Source organism: Mya arenaria, chromosome 15 (genome assembly GCF_026914265.1).
Source record: "Mya arenaria isolate MELC-2E11 chromosome 15, ASM2691426v1".
NCBI lineage: Eukaryota > Metazoa > Mollusca > Bivalvia > Myida > Myidae > Mya > Mya arenaria.
In genome coordinates this window covers 21,489,425-21,511,431 of record NC_069136.1, presented here as the reverse complement: position 1 = coordinate 21,511,431, position 22,007 = coordinate 21,489,425, and the positions used below count along the sequence as shown (strand labels likewise).

At 38.0% G+C, this 22,007-nt stretch overlaps 1 protein-coding gene across 1 annotated transcript; it reads right to left on the bottom strand.

Annotated features, from left to right (window-relative positions):
* Positions 1 to 4,154: 4,154 nt before the first annotated feature.
* Positions 4,155 to 21,644, bottom strand: LOC128220676 (sodium-dependent phosphate transport protein 2B-like). The gene is made up of 8 exons (XM_052929167.1): positions 21,570 to 21,644; positions 15,630 to 15,711; positions 14,625 to 14,756; positions 10,748 to 10,894; positions 9,782 to 9,991; positions 7,433 to 7,551; positions 6,499 to 6,598; positions 4,155 to 6,144 (listed from the first exon to the last, which is right to left on the bottom strand). Exons 1-8 carry the CDS (start codon positions 21,585 to 21,587, stop codon positions 5,141 to 5,143), a joined length of 1,812 nt encoding a protein of 603 aa, XP_052785127.1. The 5' UTR covers positions 21,588 to 21,644; the 3' UTR covers positions 4,155 to 5,140.
* Between the last annotated feature and the right edge of the window lie 363 nt (positions 21,645 to 22,007).

Here is a 22,007-nt window from a genome sequence, read left to right as displayed (position 1 = left end):
AAGTGCATATCAAAGCCCTAAATTACACATAAACATGACATTTTCCCCATGAGATTTACTTAAACTTACGCAAAGATATCGATACTAATACTAGCTATAATTAGCTTTTTTGAAAATCACCGAACAGTTCGGGTGACTCTTTCGCGTATCGAGATTCAAATCCAAACATCCCAATTGAAAGAAAACGTTTTTATATGCTAACGGGAACGTTTTAAATGCAATGGCTGTTGTATAATAACCTTTAAGCATGTGTTATATATACTACTCAAAATTTGATAGGGATCATGTTTTTTAATATAAAGTACATACGTATATCAAGAAAACGATATTTCAACACTAAATTTTATCAAATGGCATTGTTTCAGGTTTCAAATGTCATAAGATATCAGTACCAAACCAATTCCGTTCAAGCGTAACGTACTCCTAAACATGATAGGGGTCAAAAGCAGGCGTATATCAGGTTGTCTACAAATTTGGAAAGTCAACAGAATATCTTTGAACTTTTCTTAAACCTATGTTAGTAGCGTGTGTGATGTCCACGAGAGTCAATAACAGCTTGACATCGCCTCCGCAAGTTGCTGATAAGCCTCCGGAGCTGTTGCTGAGGGAGTCTGGCCCAATCCTCCTAAAGCGCCGTTCTGAGCCGAGGAACTGTTGTTGGCTGGACTGGACGAGCAGAAACACCTTTCTAAAGCATGTCCCAAGCATGCTTGGTCGGGTTCATGTCTGGGGAAAGAGCTGGCCAGTCCCTTCTCTCGATGGTAGCATTTTCCAGAAATTGGTTTGTGATGTTTGCTCTGTGTGGGCGCGCATTATCATCCATAAGAATGAAATCAGGACCGATTGCATCTGCATACGGTCGAACATAAACGTCCAGGTTCTCGATACAATAACGAACAGCCGTCAACGTACCGTTTTCAATTACGTATAAGACTGTTTTCCCGTGCATGCTGATTCCGGCCAATACCATGACTGAGCCCTTGTCATAACGTTCATGTTCGGCGACACAAACTTGAGCAAAACGTTCATTACGTAACCTCCACAATCTGGAACGTCGATCTGTAAAGTCAATACAACACTTTGACTCGTCTGTAAAAAGCCCTGTGGTCCATTAGTCTAACGTCCATCCAACGTGTTGACGTGGCCAGTCCAAACGCTCCTGGATGGGGTATCGGGTCAATGGGATGCGAATTGCCGGTCGTCGTGCCATCAAGCCAGCACTATGCAAACGATTTCTGATGGTTTGCGTTTAAACTCTTACGTTTGTGGCGATCTGGAAGTCATTGCGTAACGAAGTGGCGTTACGAAAGCGGTAACGTCTGGCTAAAACCGCACCTGAACGTCAGATGTAGCCTTTGCACGACCACCACCATGTCGATGTTGAGCATTTCCATTCGTTTGATAACGATTCCACATCCTGCAAACTACTGTTTGTGACACATTCAGGTGTTCTGCTACAGTCCTCTGAGACAACCCTGCCACCAGCATTCCAATGCCAACATGCATTTCATCAGGAGTTAAACGTCTTCTGTTTGGCATTTTGAAAACAATGTGGTAGATGGTCCGGGTAAAAATCGAATACACGAAGCGAAAAACAAGAAACGACCACATGTTTAAGATGTTACATGTATGCCAAAAGGCCTTATTTCGTGGGTATGCAGGTTTCCGTGCCGCCCGTGCACGCGCTGGTTGAAATACAATCAAAATCATCGAACATTCTAGAGGCCTACGAAGGGATAAAACTAATGCTTTGAAATAAAATAAGCATGCTTATTTGGTTAAGTTTTTACAAATAACTAATCAAGTGATCCTTATCAATTTTGAGTAGTATATAAGACAGCCATACCTCGTATCCGTTTCTTTGGTGTTTATATTGCAGGTTTGGCACAGTGTTGCTTAATGATACCTTTAACGATTTGTTTTAAAAGTAAAATTACCGTCCGCACATGTTAGCAGCGCCGTCATAGCCCTGACTTCTCATCTTGTCGAGTTGAATGTTCAAGGCGCGCAGATTGCCCAAAACGGCTGCGGTCAGCGTGGCACTGTCTGTGTCTTAACATTCGGCATGATACTCGAGCTAGCTTACTGGTCTTAAACAATATTGACACAGCGCTAGCACTACTGAGCAACTAAAAAATTGGCGTATTTTGTTATAAGAGATGGAACACTAACTAGTATTTTGTATCCGTTTTATACTTACAGTAAGTAAGAATTCATCTATGATAGACTCCCCTACATCCATTCGAAATATTTTTATTGTCTTTTTCGTTTTTAAAGTACTGGTTAACGACAATTATACCACTAGACGACTCTACCACTGGCTGGGCTCGAACCCACGACCTCTTGGACGAGATGCGGACAATTATACCACCAGACCACTCTATCACTGGCTGGGCTCGAACCCACGACCTCTTGGACGAGATGCGGACAATTATACCACTAGACCACTCTACCACTGGCGTGGCTCGAACCCACGACCTCTTGGATGATATGTGGACAGTGATACCACTAGACCACTCTACCACTGGCGTGGCTCGAACTCACGACCTCTTGGACGAGATGCGGACAATTATACCACTAGACCACTCTACCACTGGCGTGGCTCGAACCCACGACCTCTTGGATGATATGTGGACAGTGATACCACTAGACCACTCTACCACTGGCGTGGCTCGAACCCACGACCTCTTGGATGAGATGCGGACAATTATACCACTAGACCACTCTACCACTGGCGTGGCTCGAACCCACGACCTCTTGGATGAGATGCGGACAATTATACCACTAGACCACTCTACCACTGGCGTGGCTCGAACCCACGACCTCTTGGACGAGATGCGGACAATTATACCACTAGACCACTCTACCACTTGCGTGGCTCGAACCCACGACCTCTTGGACGAGATGCGGACAATTATACCACTAGACCATTCCACCACTGGCGTGGCTCGAACCCACGACCTCTTGGGCGAGATGCGGACAAATATACCACTAGACCACTCTACCACTGGCGTGGCTCGAACCCACGACCTCTTGGACGAGATGCGGACAATTATACCACTAGACCACTCTACCATTGGCTGGGCTCGAACCCACGACCTCTTGGATGAGATGCGGACAATTATACCACTAGACCACTCTACCACTGGCTGGGCTCGAACCCACGACCTCTTGGATGAGATGCGGACAATTATACCACTAGACCACTCTACCACTAGCTGGGCTCGAACCCACGACCTCTTGGACGAGATGCGGACAATTATATAACAGGACCACTCTACCCCGAGTAGGGCTCGAATCCACGACCTCTTTGGTAAGACGCAGATAATAGTACCTAGTCGACTCTATCCCTGTTTTGGCTCGACCCCACAACCTCTTAGGTGAGATGCTGAAAATTATACCACTTTACCACTCTAGCACTAGTTGGGCTCGAATACACGACCTCTTGGTTGCGATGCAGACACTTAAACCACTACACCACTCTACCCAATGTTGGCTCGAACCCAACACCTCTTGGGTGAGATGCGAATAATTGATTCTCTCTAGACAACTCTTCCCCTTGGTGGGGTGCGAACCTACGACCTCTTGTGAGAAATGCGGATATTTAAACCACTCGACCCGATTAGGGGATCGCAACCACGACCTCTTGGGAAGGATGCGGTCAATTAACCGCTAGAAAACTGTAGCCTCATGGGTGAAATGCAACATTCAATCCATTAGACCTCTATACATGTGGTGGGGCTCGAACCTTCGACCTCTTGTGTATGATGCGGACAGTTACACCACAAGACCACACTATTTCATATGGGGCTTGAAACCACGACCTCTGTGGTGAGATGCGGAAAATATATCCACTAGACCACTCTAACCCATGTTGGGGCTCGAACCATTGACCTCTTGAGGATGCGGACAGTTTTACAACAAGACCACTCTATCCAATGTGGGGATCGAACCCAACACCTCTTGGGTGCGATGCGGAAACTTGATCCACTAGACCATTACTTTTGGTTGGACTCGAACCAACCACCTCATGGCTGTCTCCTGAACCATTAGACATGCCTCATCTTTTTCAGTTAACTATGGTGCAAGGGTAAGCGGCAGCGTGACCCTGTTGTATATTGTTATCGGGTACAACAACAAACGAAGAAAAGAAATAAGACTTTGTTATGCTATTTATTAAATAGATAGTAAAACGTAAAATTTCACATTGCATAACTTTTAAAGTTTTATAGGTCAATATATTCAACGATGAAAAATAAATTTACAAACTATAAAACAGATATTTACAAAATGTAACGATAAAACATCCCTTAGTGTTCGACATTAGATTTTGTCAAATGGATGGCAGTTTGGTAATTTTCACGTCTGGCGTGCCATAATTTAAGTAAATCAGCCTCAATTGGTTACAATGAGGTTAATAGATATAATTCAACAACGGCTATTTCGGTAGACAACATATAATTTCAAACACTAAGTTTGTTAAAGGGTAATAAGTATGCACTTTCCAAATAAATGACATTGCGTCTTTTTCGCAATATACCCATTTATTGTGATAAATGCATATTTATAACCTTATAATATTAATATTTGCACACTTATGTTTTGACAAAAGCTTTTGTGAGTATTATAACAATAACTATGATGTTTAAACACAGATGCCAGATTTTACCATGGCACATTTCGATGTTTTTTCGAGTATGTCTTTAAATGGCCGATACCATCATTGCGCAGGAATCACTTTTACTTGGAACAGTTTAAAATCCTTTTTCCAAAGGCATCTTTACATCAAATGATAAAGATTAAGCTGCAAAAAGTGTTCAAAATGATTTAATTTCAGGTACATTCGAACCCCGTTAACTCGAACTCGCTTGGCTCGAATTCCTCGTTTAGCTCGAACTAGATGTTAAGGGCCGATTTACTTTAACTAAAGGTAAACATTCCCGCCTGGCTCGATGTTTCCGAGGCTGGAGGTATTTTCGCCGTTTTTATTGGAATTCGAGCCAAAGTAGTTCGACTTCATTCAACTTTCGAATGTTACCACTATGTTTGAAACAATAGATGTGGGCGCCTTATGTTTCCTTCTTCTTTGCATTTTAAAACACCAAACGAATCTATTAACAATTTTAACCAACATCTGGTTCTAAAGCCTTGTATGGATCGAGTCCGTACTAATATCATTCGTAGAACCGTTTACGAAGACAGGGTTTATTTCACCGTTTTTCTTTTCATTGTCTTCATTTAGCTGATATTGTTTCCCGTGTTTAGCATCGACCAGTTCGTCCTTGCCTTCCTTTGCGTATTTGCAGCATCCAAGTGCTATGCAGCAGCGGAATCCGCAAGCAATGAACATCACCACACGGTCATACGGCTCCAGGGAGCGCAGCGGCAGAGGCAGCCATTTCCACGTGCGCAGTTTTGCTGGCAGAAGACTTGGTCGCTTGTGTTGTATGAGTTTTATAATAAACACAATGAGCATTAACAGTGCTATAGGTATAAGAACGGCAGCCAGCACGATCCAACTAGCCAGGGAGAGCGCAAACACTGCTAACGGGAGCAAGCCGAATGCAAACAAAAGGTATACGAATGCAAACCATCTGTACTTGGATGTGCGAACTCCTAGAAACTTGGCAGCTGCGATAGGCGGCCGGAAGAAGGGCAGAGGGTAGAATATGAGAATGCCGCATATGTTGAAGAGGAGATGACAGATGGCTATCTGCATGGCCAAGTGGACGTTAGATTTTTGAGCGAAGGCAGCTAAGATGCCCGTGGCGGTAGTCCCAATGTTCGAGCCGAGTGTGAGCGGGTACATCCGGTCTAGACCAAGCACGCCGATACCGACCAGTGGTGTGATGGATGACGTAAAGATTGAGCTAGATTGTACGAGCACTGTCATTCCTGCCCCTATAAGGATAGCTAAGTAACCGGTGAAGTATTTGGCACATCCGGGAAACTCGGCATTAATGAACTTCCGGAGGATGTGCGCGATCTGTCCCCGGAAGAGTGAGCTGAGCAGTTTCACGATTACGACGAGGCACACACACAGGAGTACTAGGGAAATGAAGAGCAGGATGATGCCGACGGCCGTGTCACTCATCTGGCTGTCTCCCCGGAGCGGATGCGTCCCGTATTCGAACATGAACGTACCTTGAAACATATAAAATCATAACATTGATAAGGTCAACGGAATAAGCAAGGATTTTTAATAAAAAAATCTAGTTCTATGACGTACGCGGTCCAAAAGACTGTTAAATTGCCATAACAAATTTTGTTGGGTAACACTAAATGTATTTTCAAAATGTAAGATTTATAACACACCACTTCAAGCCATGTGGCATTACAAGGACTTGCCAGTGAATTGAACTCGGCTAACGCCTCGATCAATACACATCATCGGGGGCTGACTGGCCGGGCGGGATACTTATACATGTAATGTCGTATGACCCTCTGTCGTATGTAATATATTTTTTAATATTGTCCAATGGGAACATTTCTACGTACATTTTGAGTGTTTGTCGTCCCCGCATACGTCGTGTTTTATAATCGATACGTTGGTTTCCAACTCGTTATGGGCGATTTTCTGTATTACTTTTTTGTCAAGCTGAAAAAGGAAGATAAAGAATATTTTATCATTTAATATTAAATTTTGAACATCAGAAAGCATTTTTCTCGAGTAAGATTTATACTGGATTAATTTATAATTTTTGGTGAATTTGATGATCTTTGATTTTTCCAAAACCATGTAAAGGATTAATGAAATCCAGCCCGACAAATAGTCGACGTCAACTTTTGTCAGTGGTCGAAAGCATTAGGCACAGGTTGTGAGCATTGCGAACGAGCTCTTCTTAATCATTAAGAAATTATTTCAGGTCATCTAATGCACTTGTCAATTGTAACCACGGCCCCAAGGTCCGGGGGTATACTAGGGATAGCCGGGAAATGGGCCGTGTTTTTACCTTCCAGGTGGCCCCACAGTGCCGGTAAAATGCGGTGGTTTTGTCTCCGTGCAAAATATAGTGGGGAATGGGCGTTACATAGGGTCCCTGTGGTGCGGGGGCATTTGGCAGGGATTTTACCATCAGTTCGTCTCCGCAGGGCGGGGATTTTACCCGGGGTTTCTGGACCGAAAATCAAAGTCCCCGCTATTCCCCTTGTGGGGCCGTGGTTAAAATTAACTGGTGCATAATAACTAACTAAGAATACAACCTCATTGGCTGATAGATTGACAGCGCAAATTATGACACAGTGGGTGTGTATCGGATGAGTGGCAGTAGGTGGACCTTTAAACACCCGCTAATTGAAATTCTTAATGATTAAGTCCAGTTATGTACTTAATGACTTCATATCTGCAAATTAATGGCTAAAAAAACGTTGAATTCTAAGAGAGGTTTTATATACATGCATACATGAGTAAACCAATTTAAACGCACATTACCTGTATAACAAGTTTTACGAGAGGATCCGTGATCACTTTCAGGTAGTCCTGGTCATGGCTGTCGTCCGTTTCCGGTTCCATGGCCGCCACCAATTTCCCGCTTATATATTCTAGCCATCCTGAAACCGTAAAGAAAACGTGAAGGGTCTTTCTTGCCGGTCGGGTACGCGGTCTGTATTTTACTCTGCAGAATTGTAAATGCATATATGCACTAACCTTTTTAGCATGAGCACGAAGCGTCTATTAGTGATGCCTTTAACGTTCATATTCTTTTAAAATTTCGAAAATTAAACCTAACATAAATCTGGAGTGGCATTCAATATTGGTCTTAATTGAATCTAAGAATGATGTAGCTAATCGGATCACTAGATATAAATAACGGACCTACACAGTGAATAAAGTCAATGATGTGTGACCATAACATTGACTTAAGTTGGATATTGAACACAACCTCTGTTCAAAAAATGGTCTAGTTATATAACCGTCCGCCTTGCGCCCGGTGTGAGTGAGGTGTTTCTTTCATATCAAATCATATTTATAATCGAAACTTCTGTCAAAATAATTGAAAATATACAAGATACCGCAAAGGGTCAACCAGAAAATGCACTTCATAACCATGAAATCAGATAACACTTAATTTATGATTATGATTGTTAATATAAATTTATAAGATATAATACAAAAGAGTGGTGATTTAATCACTTATGCAACTAACTTTTTTAAAGAAGTATACTTGAACGCGAAGTTGTTTGCCATGCTGATGTTAGAAGTATCTATCGTTTAAGCAATGTTGAAAACATACTGAATAGCAAAAGAAATTTATATCAAAACGATCGTATTACCATGTGCATCTGGTGTGCAAGAGATGTATAATTTATTTTGGGTGTGCTGTTTGATGAAAAGAAAAAAAAAACATTAAAAAGTTTCAATTCAATTTGATTGCCCATAAAAAGTTGCAGCTTTTGATTGGAGTTCGTGCGATTCAATGAATGTTCATTCCTGTTTTAAAAGTCCCAATAAACAACATTAAGAGCTGAATAAATGTTTATCAGATATATCTTTATTGCGGGCCGCTGAAGTGTACGTAAAGACGGATGTTTGTGTATTTTTATTGAAAATGGCAGTTCATTGAAATGAATTGAGTATTTTTTTTGCTGGTTTGGTGAAAAGATGAGAAGATATCACGGATTTAATTACTTTTTGAGGTGTTTCATTTACAATTGTTTGAACCAATTATTTTAATTGTAAATGTAGCTTTAAATGTTAGCCTCACAACTTGTGGAAAACTATCTGCACTACATCAATGAACGATCAAAAGAATGTTGCCTGCCAATCCATTATTGATCATTTTAATTAAGAAATGATTTCTCTTAAATCTGTTGTATAGACATCAATATCTGAGTTGTTGTTCTTTTGCTTTTAATGGTTTATACAAATGAACTAGTTCATGTATATGGAAAGGAATTACTTTAAACCCATTGACAGCTGTGCTTGTGCAAGAACTGTAACTTTGGTTTGCCTTATTTATGTTTATTCTCGAGTAAGCAAGAGACATATTGATTTAGTGCTGTCTGTCTGTCTGTCACAAAACTTTGTACCCTGTAAAACTTATAGTTGTACTAAAACCTGGAAGAAGTGTTTAATATAAACTGTAGTTGTGCATAGACCAATGTTTTACCAAAATAGGTCTCTTTGAATTCCTTCATAGCCTTGACTCGACAACAGCCATCACCAACTTCAAAATATTTACATGGTAGATCTGTTTGTGGGCCCGCTGTGATACTTTGTATCACAGTTATTCTTGTTAGTGAATTAGCACCCATATAGGTGACAGTTTCAGTACGGGATGGTTAAAAACATCTTGTTTATATAACTATACTTCCACCAATGAGTGCATATCTAGTAAAAATCAAATAAACTTTACATTTGGTTATTTATAGAAATAACCGCATCAATTAAGATGATCTTTAAACAGATAGTGACAAAGATAATTAATTTGGATCTGATTCATAAATGTTAGAGCTATAAACAGTTCAACGTGAAAATACCGATTAGAGCTGTAAACAGTTCAACGTGAAAATACCGGTAAAATTTATAACCAATTAATTCAATATATACAACATTTAGTGTTCGAAATTATTTTTGTCTACCAGGATTGCATTTTTTTAAAAAAATCTGCCGTATTGTTTTTGACCAGCTGTCAGCCGTTATAAATTTCAATCAGATGAACCTGCATATTTAAACGGAGGCTAGGTCATTAGACACAATATAGTCTGAAACACATACATTGTTGAACCATTTATTTTGGTAAAACCATACCAATAACCTTTAACCATTACTAAAACATACCTTTACCGAAGATCGCCTTTACAATAACTTCCACCGGAAGTAGCACGAGCACGGCCATCCAGTTAAACATATCGTGGACGGTGGCTCCCGCAAATGCGCGCCGGAAGTCGTGTTTGTTGGTGATCTGGCCGATGGCGACTATTGTGTTGGTAACGGAAGTGCCGATGTTGGCGCCCATCACGATTGGAATGGCTTGGGGGACGCTTAGCACTGAAACACAAAAACAAAACAATGCTAAAATAACGGTAGCCGGTGGCCTGCATATTTCACTTGACTCCGTCACCTGGAAAAAAACCTGGGGCGGTATTCATAAAACATCTTTTAGACTCACAATGATGGTTGATGCACTTTTTTTTATTTAAATGCATTTTCGTGTTTTACTCATTAGACTGTAAAGCTGCACTCTCAGAGACAGCCAATGAGTATTTTTAGTCAGTTAGATTACTTGAGGTTATATCTTAATGATTATGTAGGGCCCGTTAAGAGTTTACTTCATGTCATCCAGCTATGGTATATTGTACTTTAGTTTTCGAAAGAGAGTAGTAATAATATCGAAAAAGCCAGGACTTTTGGCTTGAATTTACAATGTTCTGTTAAAATATGTAACTGTTACTTTTTTATTTTGTATTTGTTAATGATAATCATTTAAATCTATTATAGAAAACAAAGCAAAAACAAAATCATCATTTGTATCACATAGTTTCAAAAAGTACCTGTTATCTGATGTAATATTTTTAAAATGTAATAAACGTAGTGACTAGAGAGCACACCCGTAGATGCCACGAAATGTAGAACACGTTAACACCCTGTCCTGTCGCCCCCAGACACCGAAATGAAGAATGCTCATGCGTGACTTAGTTATATAAGAAATTTTAAAATGCCATAAAAACTTTAAACAATACACATACGATTTCAACAAGAACTATCTATAAAGTCAGGGTGATTGGGCATAAAACTTTCACTTACGTCCGCCGCCGCCGACCATTGAAACGACGATGGAGGTGGTGGTTGAGGAGCTCTGAAGGAGCACGGTTGCTAGGACACCAAGCATGAGACCCGCGACGGGGTTCGACAGCAGCTCGCTGTTTGTGAACGCCTTGCCCGCGGCTTTGCCTGAAAGGAGATCCGGGTTATTAACATCAAAATGCTTATCTGCGATGTTTATTACGAATTCATATGGAGGGCCAGCGCGAGTGCATGGAAACATATCACGAGGTGCGCCATGACGCTCAAGAGGAGCTTGCTGTTATCGAGCATCATGTCCCTAGTCTTAAAATTCAACAGGTTAGATAATGTTCAACATTGCTCGGACCCAAAAACTTAGGGCCCGTCACGGTGTTTAAAATGAGCTGTTTATGGACTGTTTTATTGTCGTAATGCATGAATGTAAATAAATACTAGCTAAGTAATGAGCATACACTTTAAATATGATCCAAAAAGCTGATGTATTTATGATTTGTGTGTGTGTATACCACGTGGCAAATGATTTCATAAGAGCTACTTCAGAAGGCAACATTTTGCTTCAAATGAAGACTTTAAACAAAGATAACTTTTCTTTTTCTTCACTATTTTGGGTGAGAAAGGGGCATTCTATGTCGTTTAAAGAGCCCCGCCTTCGTTTTATTACCTGAATTTGATAAGGTGAAAACTTAGACAAACATGTTTCCAATAATGTTTTGACAGTGCTCAATCAGGCGGCAATTTTGTCGAAGTATCTTAAGAAACTAAACTCTCAGTCAAACTCTGGTTGAAGTTTATAAGCGGCGTATTCTGCGCTATGTTTCATTTAAAATGGTGAAGAAATAGTTATCTTTGTTTAAATTCATAGTAATACATTGCCTTCCGACGTAGCATTTATGACGCAATTTATGACGTTAAATACACATACACACACACTGATAGTTAAACGTTACTAGTATGTGTTAACCCAAAACATGATTTAATTTGATGTAGTCGCATAACCGTTTACTTCGTTCAATACATACTAAAAACTGTTTTAGTGTTCGTGTTATAGTTTGTTTAGTGAGCCAGCTTCTATTGAACTGATTAACAATACATCAATAACAACTGGAAAATAAATGATCGAGAGATTTAAAAATACTACCACCCTATTGGACAAAATATAATTTCGAACACTAAGCCGCACAAGCGCGTCTTTTCAGTGCGAAAAAATCACGGATCAAAGGTCAATGATTCAGATGATATCGTAAGGTGGATACATGTTGATCACATACAGATATTTTTCACTGAGATTTTTAACACTGGTATATTAGCTGCGTTAAAACAGCTATAAACAAGTTTAATTATGCATGTACAGAACAGATACGATATACTCGAATAAGTTTTAAGTAACTTGTATAATACTGTGGCAGAGGCATTAAAATTGCCTTAAAGCTAGGCCAAGTCAAATGGATTCTACGTTTAGTGTCCTCTGCCTATCAGGTTTTGGGTATTTCAAATAGTAAACTTAGTTAAAGATGCACTCTTACTCCCAAATAAGATAATATAATTATTTCAATATACAAAAAAATAATGAATAAATGTTATAGAACAGTGGTTCTTATCAAGGATACCGAGTTTAATTTGAAAGAAAGGTGCAGAAAACACGGTTTTCCTACCTAATGAGACGATAAAAGATCACAGTAAATCTTTTAGCACTCACCAATCATTTAATATGTACGCGTTTCCAGTTTTTTCAATACGGTTACAATCTGATTTTCAGTATGATATTTTTCATAAATGCATTATTTAGGAGGTAGTTAAAGGTTTACCACTCAAAAATTATGTTATACTTGTGTATATATTGATTTTGAATAAGAGTGTCACTTTAATGAACTAATACAATGAAAAATAATTGTTAGACAAATTTCAAAAAAAAAAATACTGCCACCCCATTGGACAAAACATAATTTCGCGCACTGGGCATAAGCAATTATGCCTTATGATAAAAAAACATGCTAAAATTCAGATAACTGTACAGTAAGGGAAAACTACACCATTTTGGAAGTGAGTCCTTATTGTTACTTGTGTTTTTTCTTCTTCGTTCTATTTTACACATGACAGAGAATCGAATGGCCGAGCGAGGTGTTCCGAATGTTCTGAGCGTCTACTGTCATCACGTTTCTGTTTAGTTAGTTAGTTTTGAAATTTAAACAAAGAATGAATATTGTTTGGCCTTACAAAAAATAAGGAAGATTGTGATTGGTGAAAGCGGGTATTAAATTGACGAATGAATATAAGATGTAACATGATATAAAATTAAATGTTGGAAAAATACACACGAAGACACGGGCTAGACGCATGATTCATTTAAATTAGAAACCATTTGGGATAGTTCTTTGCCTGCACTTGTGTGACCCAGGCTTAAAAGTATAATGTTTGATCATGATTTAGTGGTAAAACTAAGATAAAAAATCGATTATTTTATTGATTGGTAATATCGTCTTATTTCGATCACCGCCGAAACTACTTATTCATTTCTGATACATGTATGTCAATTGCGTATTTTAATATATATCTATTAGGGCGATTGTAACTATATTGTTTAAGTTAACAAAGTTCAAATATTCATTTCTATTAAAAATGCACTCTTACTCCCAAATAAAAATTACCACAAATAATACAAATGTTTTATATAGCAAAAAGGATGAATAAATTTCGTAAACAATGGTTCTTATGGAAAATAAAGGGCATAAATCACGGTTTTTATACCTTAGGAGACAAAAATAGATCAAAGTAAATCTTTCAGTATTCACCAATAATTTAATATGTTTGTGTTTTCTATAAATGCATTATTTAGTAAGAAGTTAAAGGTTTTTCACTCAAAAGTTATTGTTATTCATGTGTATGTATTGATTTTGAATAAGCGTGTCACTTTAAACTAAAATGGACACATTAGTGATCTGCAGTATTTCTAACATTCAAGACACCTGTTTCACCTGTTCATTTATAATAAAAGACGCCTTTCGTTTGAATCTTTTAATACTTTAAAACGGAATTGTTTTGAAACTGATTTTGTATCAATGAACAAATTCTTTAAAACAGCACATATAATTGCTGACTTGAGACTTCATAAATATGTGAGTGGCGGATCCGTGGTCTAGTGGTTTCAAACATGACTGTAAATCCAGAGGTCACAGGCGCGATTCCCCGCCACACCATTAAAATACTAATCGTCTCCTAGGAGGGACTAACGACAATACCATACACTGGTGCACGTTAAAGAACCAGGGTATTTCTAACAAGGGTTTCATTATGTACGTGAACTATTCTCCAAAAACATGATATGACTAACAATCTTATCCGAGCACTTGCCGAATAGGTCTTACCCGAGTGCGAGTTTAAATAATTTCAAAACCTGACCTCATACAAATGTCACTCTTTCATCCCCGATCATGAGTGCATGACTGATCACTTTATGTCTATGATGGTGCAATGGGATTAAATTTAGAATTATTTAGGTACAGAAAAACCATATAGCTGTCACACGCTCAGCCATCTTTTGAAAATATCGATCCATTTTCAGTGTTAAATTACTATACCTAAAAAGGGACCGAAACAGGGTACAATTCACAATTTACAAAACGCTGATTTGTTCTAAACAGGTGTTTAGGTCTTGAATCCGAACGTTATTATGTATAAAAACAAATTGCTCCATCATTCTGTTAAGTGACATTTGTAAATTTGTTTTAATTTAGCATAGAAGTCACAGTAACTAATAAAAAATGAATGACTTTCACAATTTAGTGTTACCATTTTCCAAGGCTCTTGGCCCCATTCGCAAAAATGTGAGAAAATCCCCCAACAATGATCCGGAAATGGCGCAGAAGTTGCGATAACTCACCTCCTAGGAGTTTGAAAGCGTCTCCGAGAAAACTGAGGGAACAGATGAAGATGTAAAGCGCCGCGAGGAGCCCGAGTATCTTTATAGTGTAGTGGAGGAGCACCCTCTTCAGCCGGCCCGCCGTGTCCAGCTCTGAAAAACATGGGGTATCGTTAAGTCGTAAATGTTCGCGAGGTGTAATTATTACAAAGACTTATTTTGCAAAGAACAAGGGCGCCGCCTTGCGAGCATTTTTTGCCCGTCAAAAACCCTATCAATATAAGTTATGATAACTAATAGGATACCACTGTCATATAATTTCGTGGAAGACAGAAAAAAATAAGTACCATTGACGACTAGCTCTTGATCATTGTTACAATATCTTGTTTGCATTAGGCCAAAAAAAAAAATTGTTTGTTTAGGGTAACCTTCCCAAAATTTCTAGGTAGGGTAGGTAGGGATTTTTAAAAAAAAAATCTGTCGTAAGTTCAGAGTGTTTCCTTGCACATGGCAGTCTTTCCTACATAACTGTCATTGCCTGACTTTGTTTTATCATATAAACAATAATTCTGATTAAAATCTGCATTTATCCGCCCTTCGTAACTCTCTATTCGCTAACAAATATTTTTTTTTGCTCAGTAACGGAAAAAAATAGTTAGGTTCGGCGCATTCTTATAGGTAGGGTCGGGTTACCCGAAACGGACATATTTTTTTAGGCCTTAGCAAAATTAAGAACACATTAAAAATGATATAAATGATAAATTGGAGTGTTTTATTTTGGTTCCCATAACTACAAACACAGCAGACCGGATGCAGCCCGGTGCCGAAGCAAATGTTGGTGTTGAGCGCGAAATACCTCTAACCAACGCGCACACACGGCCACTTAACCCAACCCATTACTGACTTAATGGAAATTTGGTGGTTGTTATTTGCGCTACGGTGGTCGGTTTCGGATGAGCTAAGATATTTTATCGATTGTGTAGAATCGTTGTGAAATAATCGTGGAATAATTACGATGCTAAATACCTTTCCATGGTGTGTACTCTTCCTTCAGCTCCGGCAACGCCCAAATGTCTACTTCGTCTTGTTCCAAAGTAACTGTAATTTCCTGAAACAAAACACTCACTCAGATGTACCTTAAGGCAACACAGTTTCCAGCTGTTGTTATGGTATTACATACTAGTACAAGGTTTGACGACAAGTCAGAGATCTATGGATACTTTAAAAAATATTTTCCTAATTTTCTTACCAACCCATTGTAGTGGTCATCATTTTCTCTTGTCAAAAAAGAAGGCAGTACTTCTCAAGTTTTCCAAAACATTAATTTCAGCAAGTCAGCATAATGCCGTGTATTGATTTAAATCAGGTGAAGTGATATATATGAACACTGGCTGGCCCAGTTAGTGGGTAGTTTACATGATATAATGTAGACCACTAAAAACTTAAACTTAACCATAACGTATATAAATTCTTTTAAAAAATATGATTGCATATTATATTGAATTGTATTCGAATTTTACAATGTATGTTTAACATTCTTCGTATCGTTTCGTTAAATCGTATTTTCTTTTTAGGTAATCGCATATTTTCGTTTTAAACAAGCAAAAATATACTGTGTAAATAATGAATAAACCGTTTAATTGCAAAGCTGTTAAGGGCGTCGTTGATTCAAAATCACATTAAAAACATTTTAAAAGAAACCGCGGCATTGCGCTTGAACTCCCTTGAAAACGTTTGCAAACTATTGTTAAAAATGTGTGGCTTTCATATTTACACAAATGAAAGACATTACAAATGTGGCGAATAGAAATCTTTTTAGTGCTCGATTTTTATCTATTCTATCTATCAAAATGTCAGCATTTTTCAAATCTGCCCTACTTTTTTATATAACCAGTAACCAGGTCAATCGGGCAGGGTCAGCAGACAAAATGTTTTATGACCTTGTACACTAAGCGGGTTTAAGTGCTATTAGTATGTATTTGCGACGAAAAATAGACTGGGTCGCTTTAACCCATTCATCTTGGTATTAAGTCCTAATAACTTGTAATCATTACATATTAATGGCGTTTTTTTAAGTCATTGAGCTTTTATTTAATCGGGTATGTGCAAAAATAAATGCTAACTTTTTTGAGTGTTGAAGGCGAAATGAAATGCCTATATTGTGACCAACGCGCAAACGCGAGCTTCTACAATGTGTGTTTACCACATAATAAACTGCGTCATAAATGCTACGTCGGAAGGCAACATGTTGCTTCGAATTAAGACTTTAAACAAAGATAACTTCAATATATCTTCACCATTTTAACTAAAACATAGCGCAGTCCGAATGTCAGAAAGTTAGCAATCATTTTCTGGTCTTCTTAACGATACCTCGGCACCAGACTAAGCCATGGCAGCCGTCTTAATTGTTTAAAAGACCAATAATAAACACTAACTATTACACAGTATGACATACAATTATAAAGGACATACCAAAAGTTATTTAATTCAAAACCACACGGCAATGTAAAAGCGTTTAGGGTCATTTCGCTCGTGTCCGTTTATAGCATTCGGAGTTCATTCGGCTGTGGTCGGGTGTTTTTCGGTCAAATTCGAGATTACCGAACGCATGTTGACTTACAAAAAGTCGAACGCAGCACGCAACGAACTTATGGTTTATAATTAAACATCAGGCAGATGTGACATGATAGGCGATACGCATATTTGAATTCATTATATACCAAAAATAAACCCACACGCCGGACAAGAACGGGTTCTCCGGTAACGCCCCCACCCACCCACCCCGCCCTGCAAATCGTCGGCAACCATGGTACTTTCTTCCGTTACACTTCATAGATACCGTCGGGCAATTGACTGACACAATCTGGTTTTAATGCATTGCATGAGGCAGGAGAGACAACTCATCTTCCAATGATTAGTAGCCTCCGTGGTCGTGTGGTCTTGACTACTCTCAAATATTATTGTACTTAGCAGGCGGACCCGGTTCAATTCCGGCAATCGCCAGAATATTTTTTAACTGTAAAGCATCTGGTACTTTGTGGAACGAATGAACCTGCCTCACTAATCATTCATGATTACAAGACTTTTTTTAGCCAAATTGCCCACGGTACACAACGAAGCATAGCGAAGTGTGTATCGGGGAAATCCGACGACGATTAACCAGTTATGTATGCAATAAAGGGTTAATATTACTGCGTTGATCCGGGCTGTCGTATTCGACTTTTTATGTAATTTTACAGGCCTCGCGAAATCTGATTTTGCCAAATTCCACTCGAGTCGAATGCAACCCCCGGATCAAAACTCTGTACTAATAACCCTATTTTATACAATACGTTGTACTGCGATGCACACTAGATTCAAAAGATTTTATCGGATTTTAGTTAGTTTTAAACACGAATATACTTAATATATGGCATATATTAAGGCCATTTTTTTCCTTTCTGCACTTGATATTTTCGTCACTTACGATTGCAAATATTTGACACAAAAACTAGTTCACTAGCACAGTTTATATTTAATAACGCATCAATGAAAGGAAACCGCGAGTGGAGCATCTAACATCTAGTTACAACTACTAGTATTACATAAGTAAATCCATCCAAACTTTGCAGCGGCCATAACACACGCGTGTCTTTAACCATTTGGCTGGTTATCGTAATCATTCGAGAGCGTATGGCAAATACAAATTTTAAAACAAGTCTGTAAATATTGGACAACGAGTCACAATTATCACATGGGTAAAAAACTTTGCAACGTAACAACTTTTTTTGTCTTGGAATGAGCCAATTTTTGCCTAAATATCTGCAAACCAGTGATATAAGACTGCTGACAAAATATCATATAACAGATTTTTATATTTCCTTTCTAAAATTAATATTTTATGGCTAAGAGCGTTACTAACGGTTTAAGAAAAATGCATAAGACATCAATTTTTGAACCTATATATAACAATTTGCGATCTGTTTTTTTTGTCAGCAGTCTTATATCACTGGTTTGCATGCATTTTCACATAAATTGCCTCGTTCTAAAACAAAAAAATAAAAAAGTTGTCAAAACCTTCGATCTGTGATAGTGCAACTTTTAGCCATTTTACTGGTTATCGTAATCATTCGAGAGCGCTTGTCAAATGCAGAACAACAAAAATCGGTAACTATTGGATAAAAAGTCAGAAAGCAGCAGCCAATTGAATACAAACTTGATAAGATGGTCACATGTCATCATTAGTCTTGTTATAATTCAAAGTATATGATTGGTTTGAAATCATTATTGCATATATTGACCAATCGATCACTATTTTGGATAACTTTGACGAAACCCAAAAAAAATTGAACCGTTTCATACAATTTGCTTCAAAAGGGACATCATAATTTCTTTTAACATGGCCCTTTTTGCACGGCCCTAATAGAGATGCTGGTGAATAATAGTGTCATGCAGTTCACTTTTCGTATTTTGTATGAAAACTGAATAAGATGATGTAAACAATGGTTCCATTCGGAACTCCTCGGCCATTTTTATCGAAAACAACCTCTGATGTATGGCGGTACATCAGTAGAAGTTGTTCGTAATTTTTGAGTTATATCGTTAATTAAATGTAATGTAAACATAATTAAGATTCCAAAGAGTTATGTCATAAAGTTTAACTGCTAAATTAAATAACTAAACGATCTACGTAAAGCGGACTTAAACGTTCCGATTTCTGAGTATGTAAAATGTCAATATACATCCGAGGTTGTTTTCGATAAAAATGGCCGAGGGGTTCCGAATGAAATGGTTTGTCACCATCAATAAAAGGCAGGGGCGGATCCAGGAATATTCGATGCCGCTTCCCTTTTAGTAAAACTGAAGTAAAAGTGTGTGAAGAGGTAGTATTAACGTATTGTATGATGAGTGAACATATCCGGTTGTCCGGTTAGCGCAGTGGTCAGCGCACTCGCTCCTCGCCCAGGTTCGATTTTCGGCCGGGGGGCATGTGAGTTTGGTTTGCGGCCACCAAGCCGTACAAGTGGGTTTCTTCCGGGTAGAGTACCCGGTTTCCTTTAGCCACAATAATGCGCGTATAGGGAACCTTTTTTAACATTTGGATATTCATTTTTTCCCCTTAACGTCACAAGTCGACTGGTTCATACCAATGTAAAATATATTCTTCAACTGTAACTCCACAATATTTAACACACATCGATGTATTGTGTGGATATGTCACGTAATCAGGCGAAGAAGACAAAATTTAAGCTACCGTAGATTCAGTACATTCATGCATTTCTATTTATATAAACTTTTATAAATTGCAAATAAAAAATCAGTTCTATATTATGAAATTTAGAACTACTTTCTCAAAACTAGAAACGCAACTTTTTCAGCACAGCATAACAATTTTCGCCAATTATCACCCATCAGCTCTATTGTTACTACACACAATACATCTCACCAACCCCAACCTCAATTTCTATAGGACGACATAGCGATTGTAAAAGTGGGAACACACCGTTTCAATTTTCCATGACCAAAAATATCGATACGAAACATTTGCAAAATGGTAGATTTTAAGTTTGAGACATAGCTTGCGATTAATGGCTCACGTGTTGGATCTTAATAAAACACCATTCGGAATTCCTCGGTCATTTTCCATCGAAAACAACCTCGGATGTATGCCGGTATATCAGTAGAAGTAGTTTTATTAATAGTAGCAGTTAATTGTTGTGTATTAACGTGCAATTTGTATTACTGATTTCCCACTGAAGTGTACTATTAATTAAATAATTAAGATTCCCAAGAATAAAGTCATAAAGTTTAACGTCTTAATTGAAATTACTACGCGATCTACTTGAGGCGTAGTTCGATGTAAAATTTTCATACATTGTAAACCGTCCATTTACATTCGAGATTTTTTTCGATGGAAAGTGGCCGAGGAGTTCCGAATGATAAAACACATTCTTAAACTGATTGGTATTTGATTTTAAACATAATAAACCCTATACGAATTATAAATGATGTGTTTAAAACGTATTTAGTACAACGCCCTGCTTCTTCTATGTATCAAGTATTAATTAATGTATTTCATAAATTCGTTCGAAACTCAATGAAATCGTTGTACCAAGTAAGTTTTTTAATTTTATTTATTTCGGCTTTACTTAATAATCAAATCGACATTAGCCATGCGCAGCACGTCCGTCCATTCAAAGTTTCATAATGAAAGCAAAAATATACAATTACCATCTTACATGTTGGCGCAATGCTAGACAGCGCATGCGTGAAACGCTGCGGCTTTATTAATATTAACCAATTAAAATCTTAAATGAAATTTGGCGGTTGTTTTCGTAAGAGACTTTTTAAATGATAAAATGAAATAGTTTCGGCGTTCCCATCGACAGAAGCATGGGCGTTAACATGTATAAATGTAATTGCATGTTACTAAACGTAAGCTGTAATAAGTTTTAAATGTCCGACCTTTACTTAATTTAGATATAAAACACATCCTTAAAATATTTAAAAGTTTAAATGAACATAATGCCATGTAACTTCCAATAAAAGATCATCGCAGCGCAAAAGAATGCTAACACAAAATCTACAATGAATTTAATCACAAAAAATCACGAAATATAATACTTAATAAATAAAAAAAACAATAATTAAAGATCAAATCATCGTAGCGCAAACGAATTGCAACACTTATTAAACAAAAACAATTATACGATTAGTATTATAGAAAAACAGACACACGAAGCAATACTATATAATAACGTATCAACTGTATAATTGTAGCGATCAGAATTGTACATTTAGAGCTTACTTTGTATGATGGCCCATGGGGCCAGGTGTTATCCTTTTGTCCGTCCTAATCCATTTACTGATGTATATAGCACAGGTCACGGTAATAAGCAATTTACTAAAATACCTTCTTATACTTACTAACTTATTAATACGCAATAGATATGCATAAAAAATAAATAATAACAAACAATATTTTACCTTCTTATCGTCATCCATCCTGGTGTATCTGTGTATTGGTTGAAATGTAAACTTGAAAGGACCGCGCCGATATTATACTCGACGACATGGTCCAGGGGTTCTCTGTACATTAGCTGGTCACAAGTGTAGATCGATGGTACAAAGACATGATCATGCTTCTATCAGCAGAACTCTAATCCCCTTTGTTAAAAAAGAAAACATGCGTTTTAAGCAAACAACTTGCCATTGTTTGTAACTTTGTTTATGTAACAGTTTAGTTTTTATATTTCTGTTGAAATAAGATGCTAATAAGGTGCATTTAGACTTGGGCTACTAGCAATTTTGTTTATTTGAGTTTATCAAGGTTTGTCGGCGCCCCTTGGCTGCATTATGGCTTGACCCCGCCGTGACGCCATCACGACTTAAATTGTGTTTAAATGCCATAAGTGACATGAGATA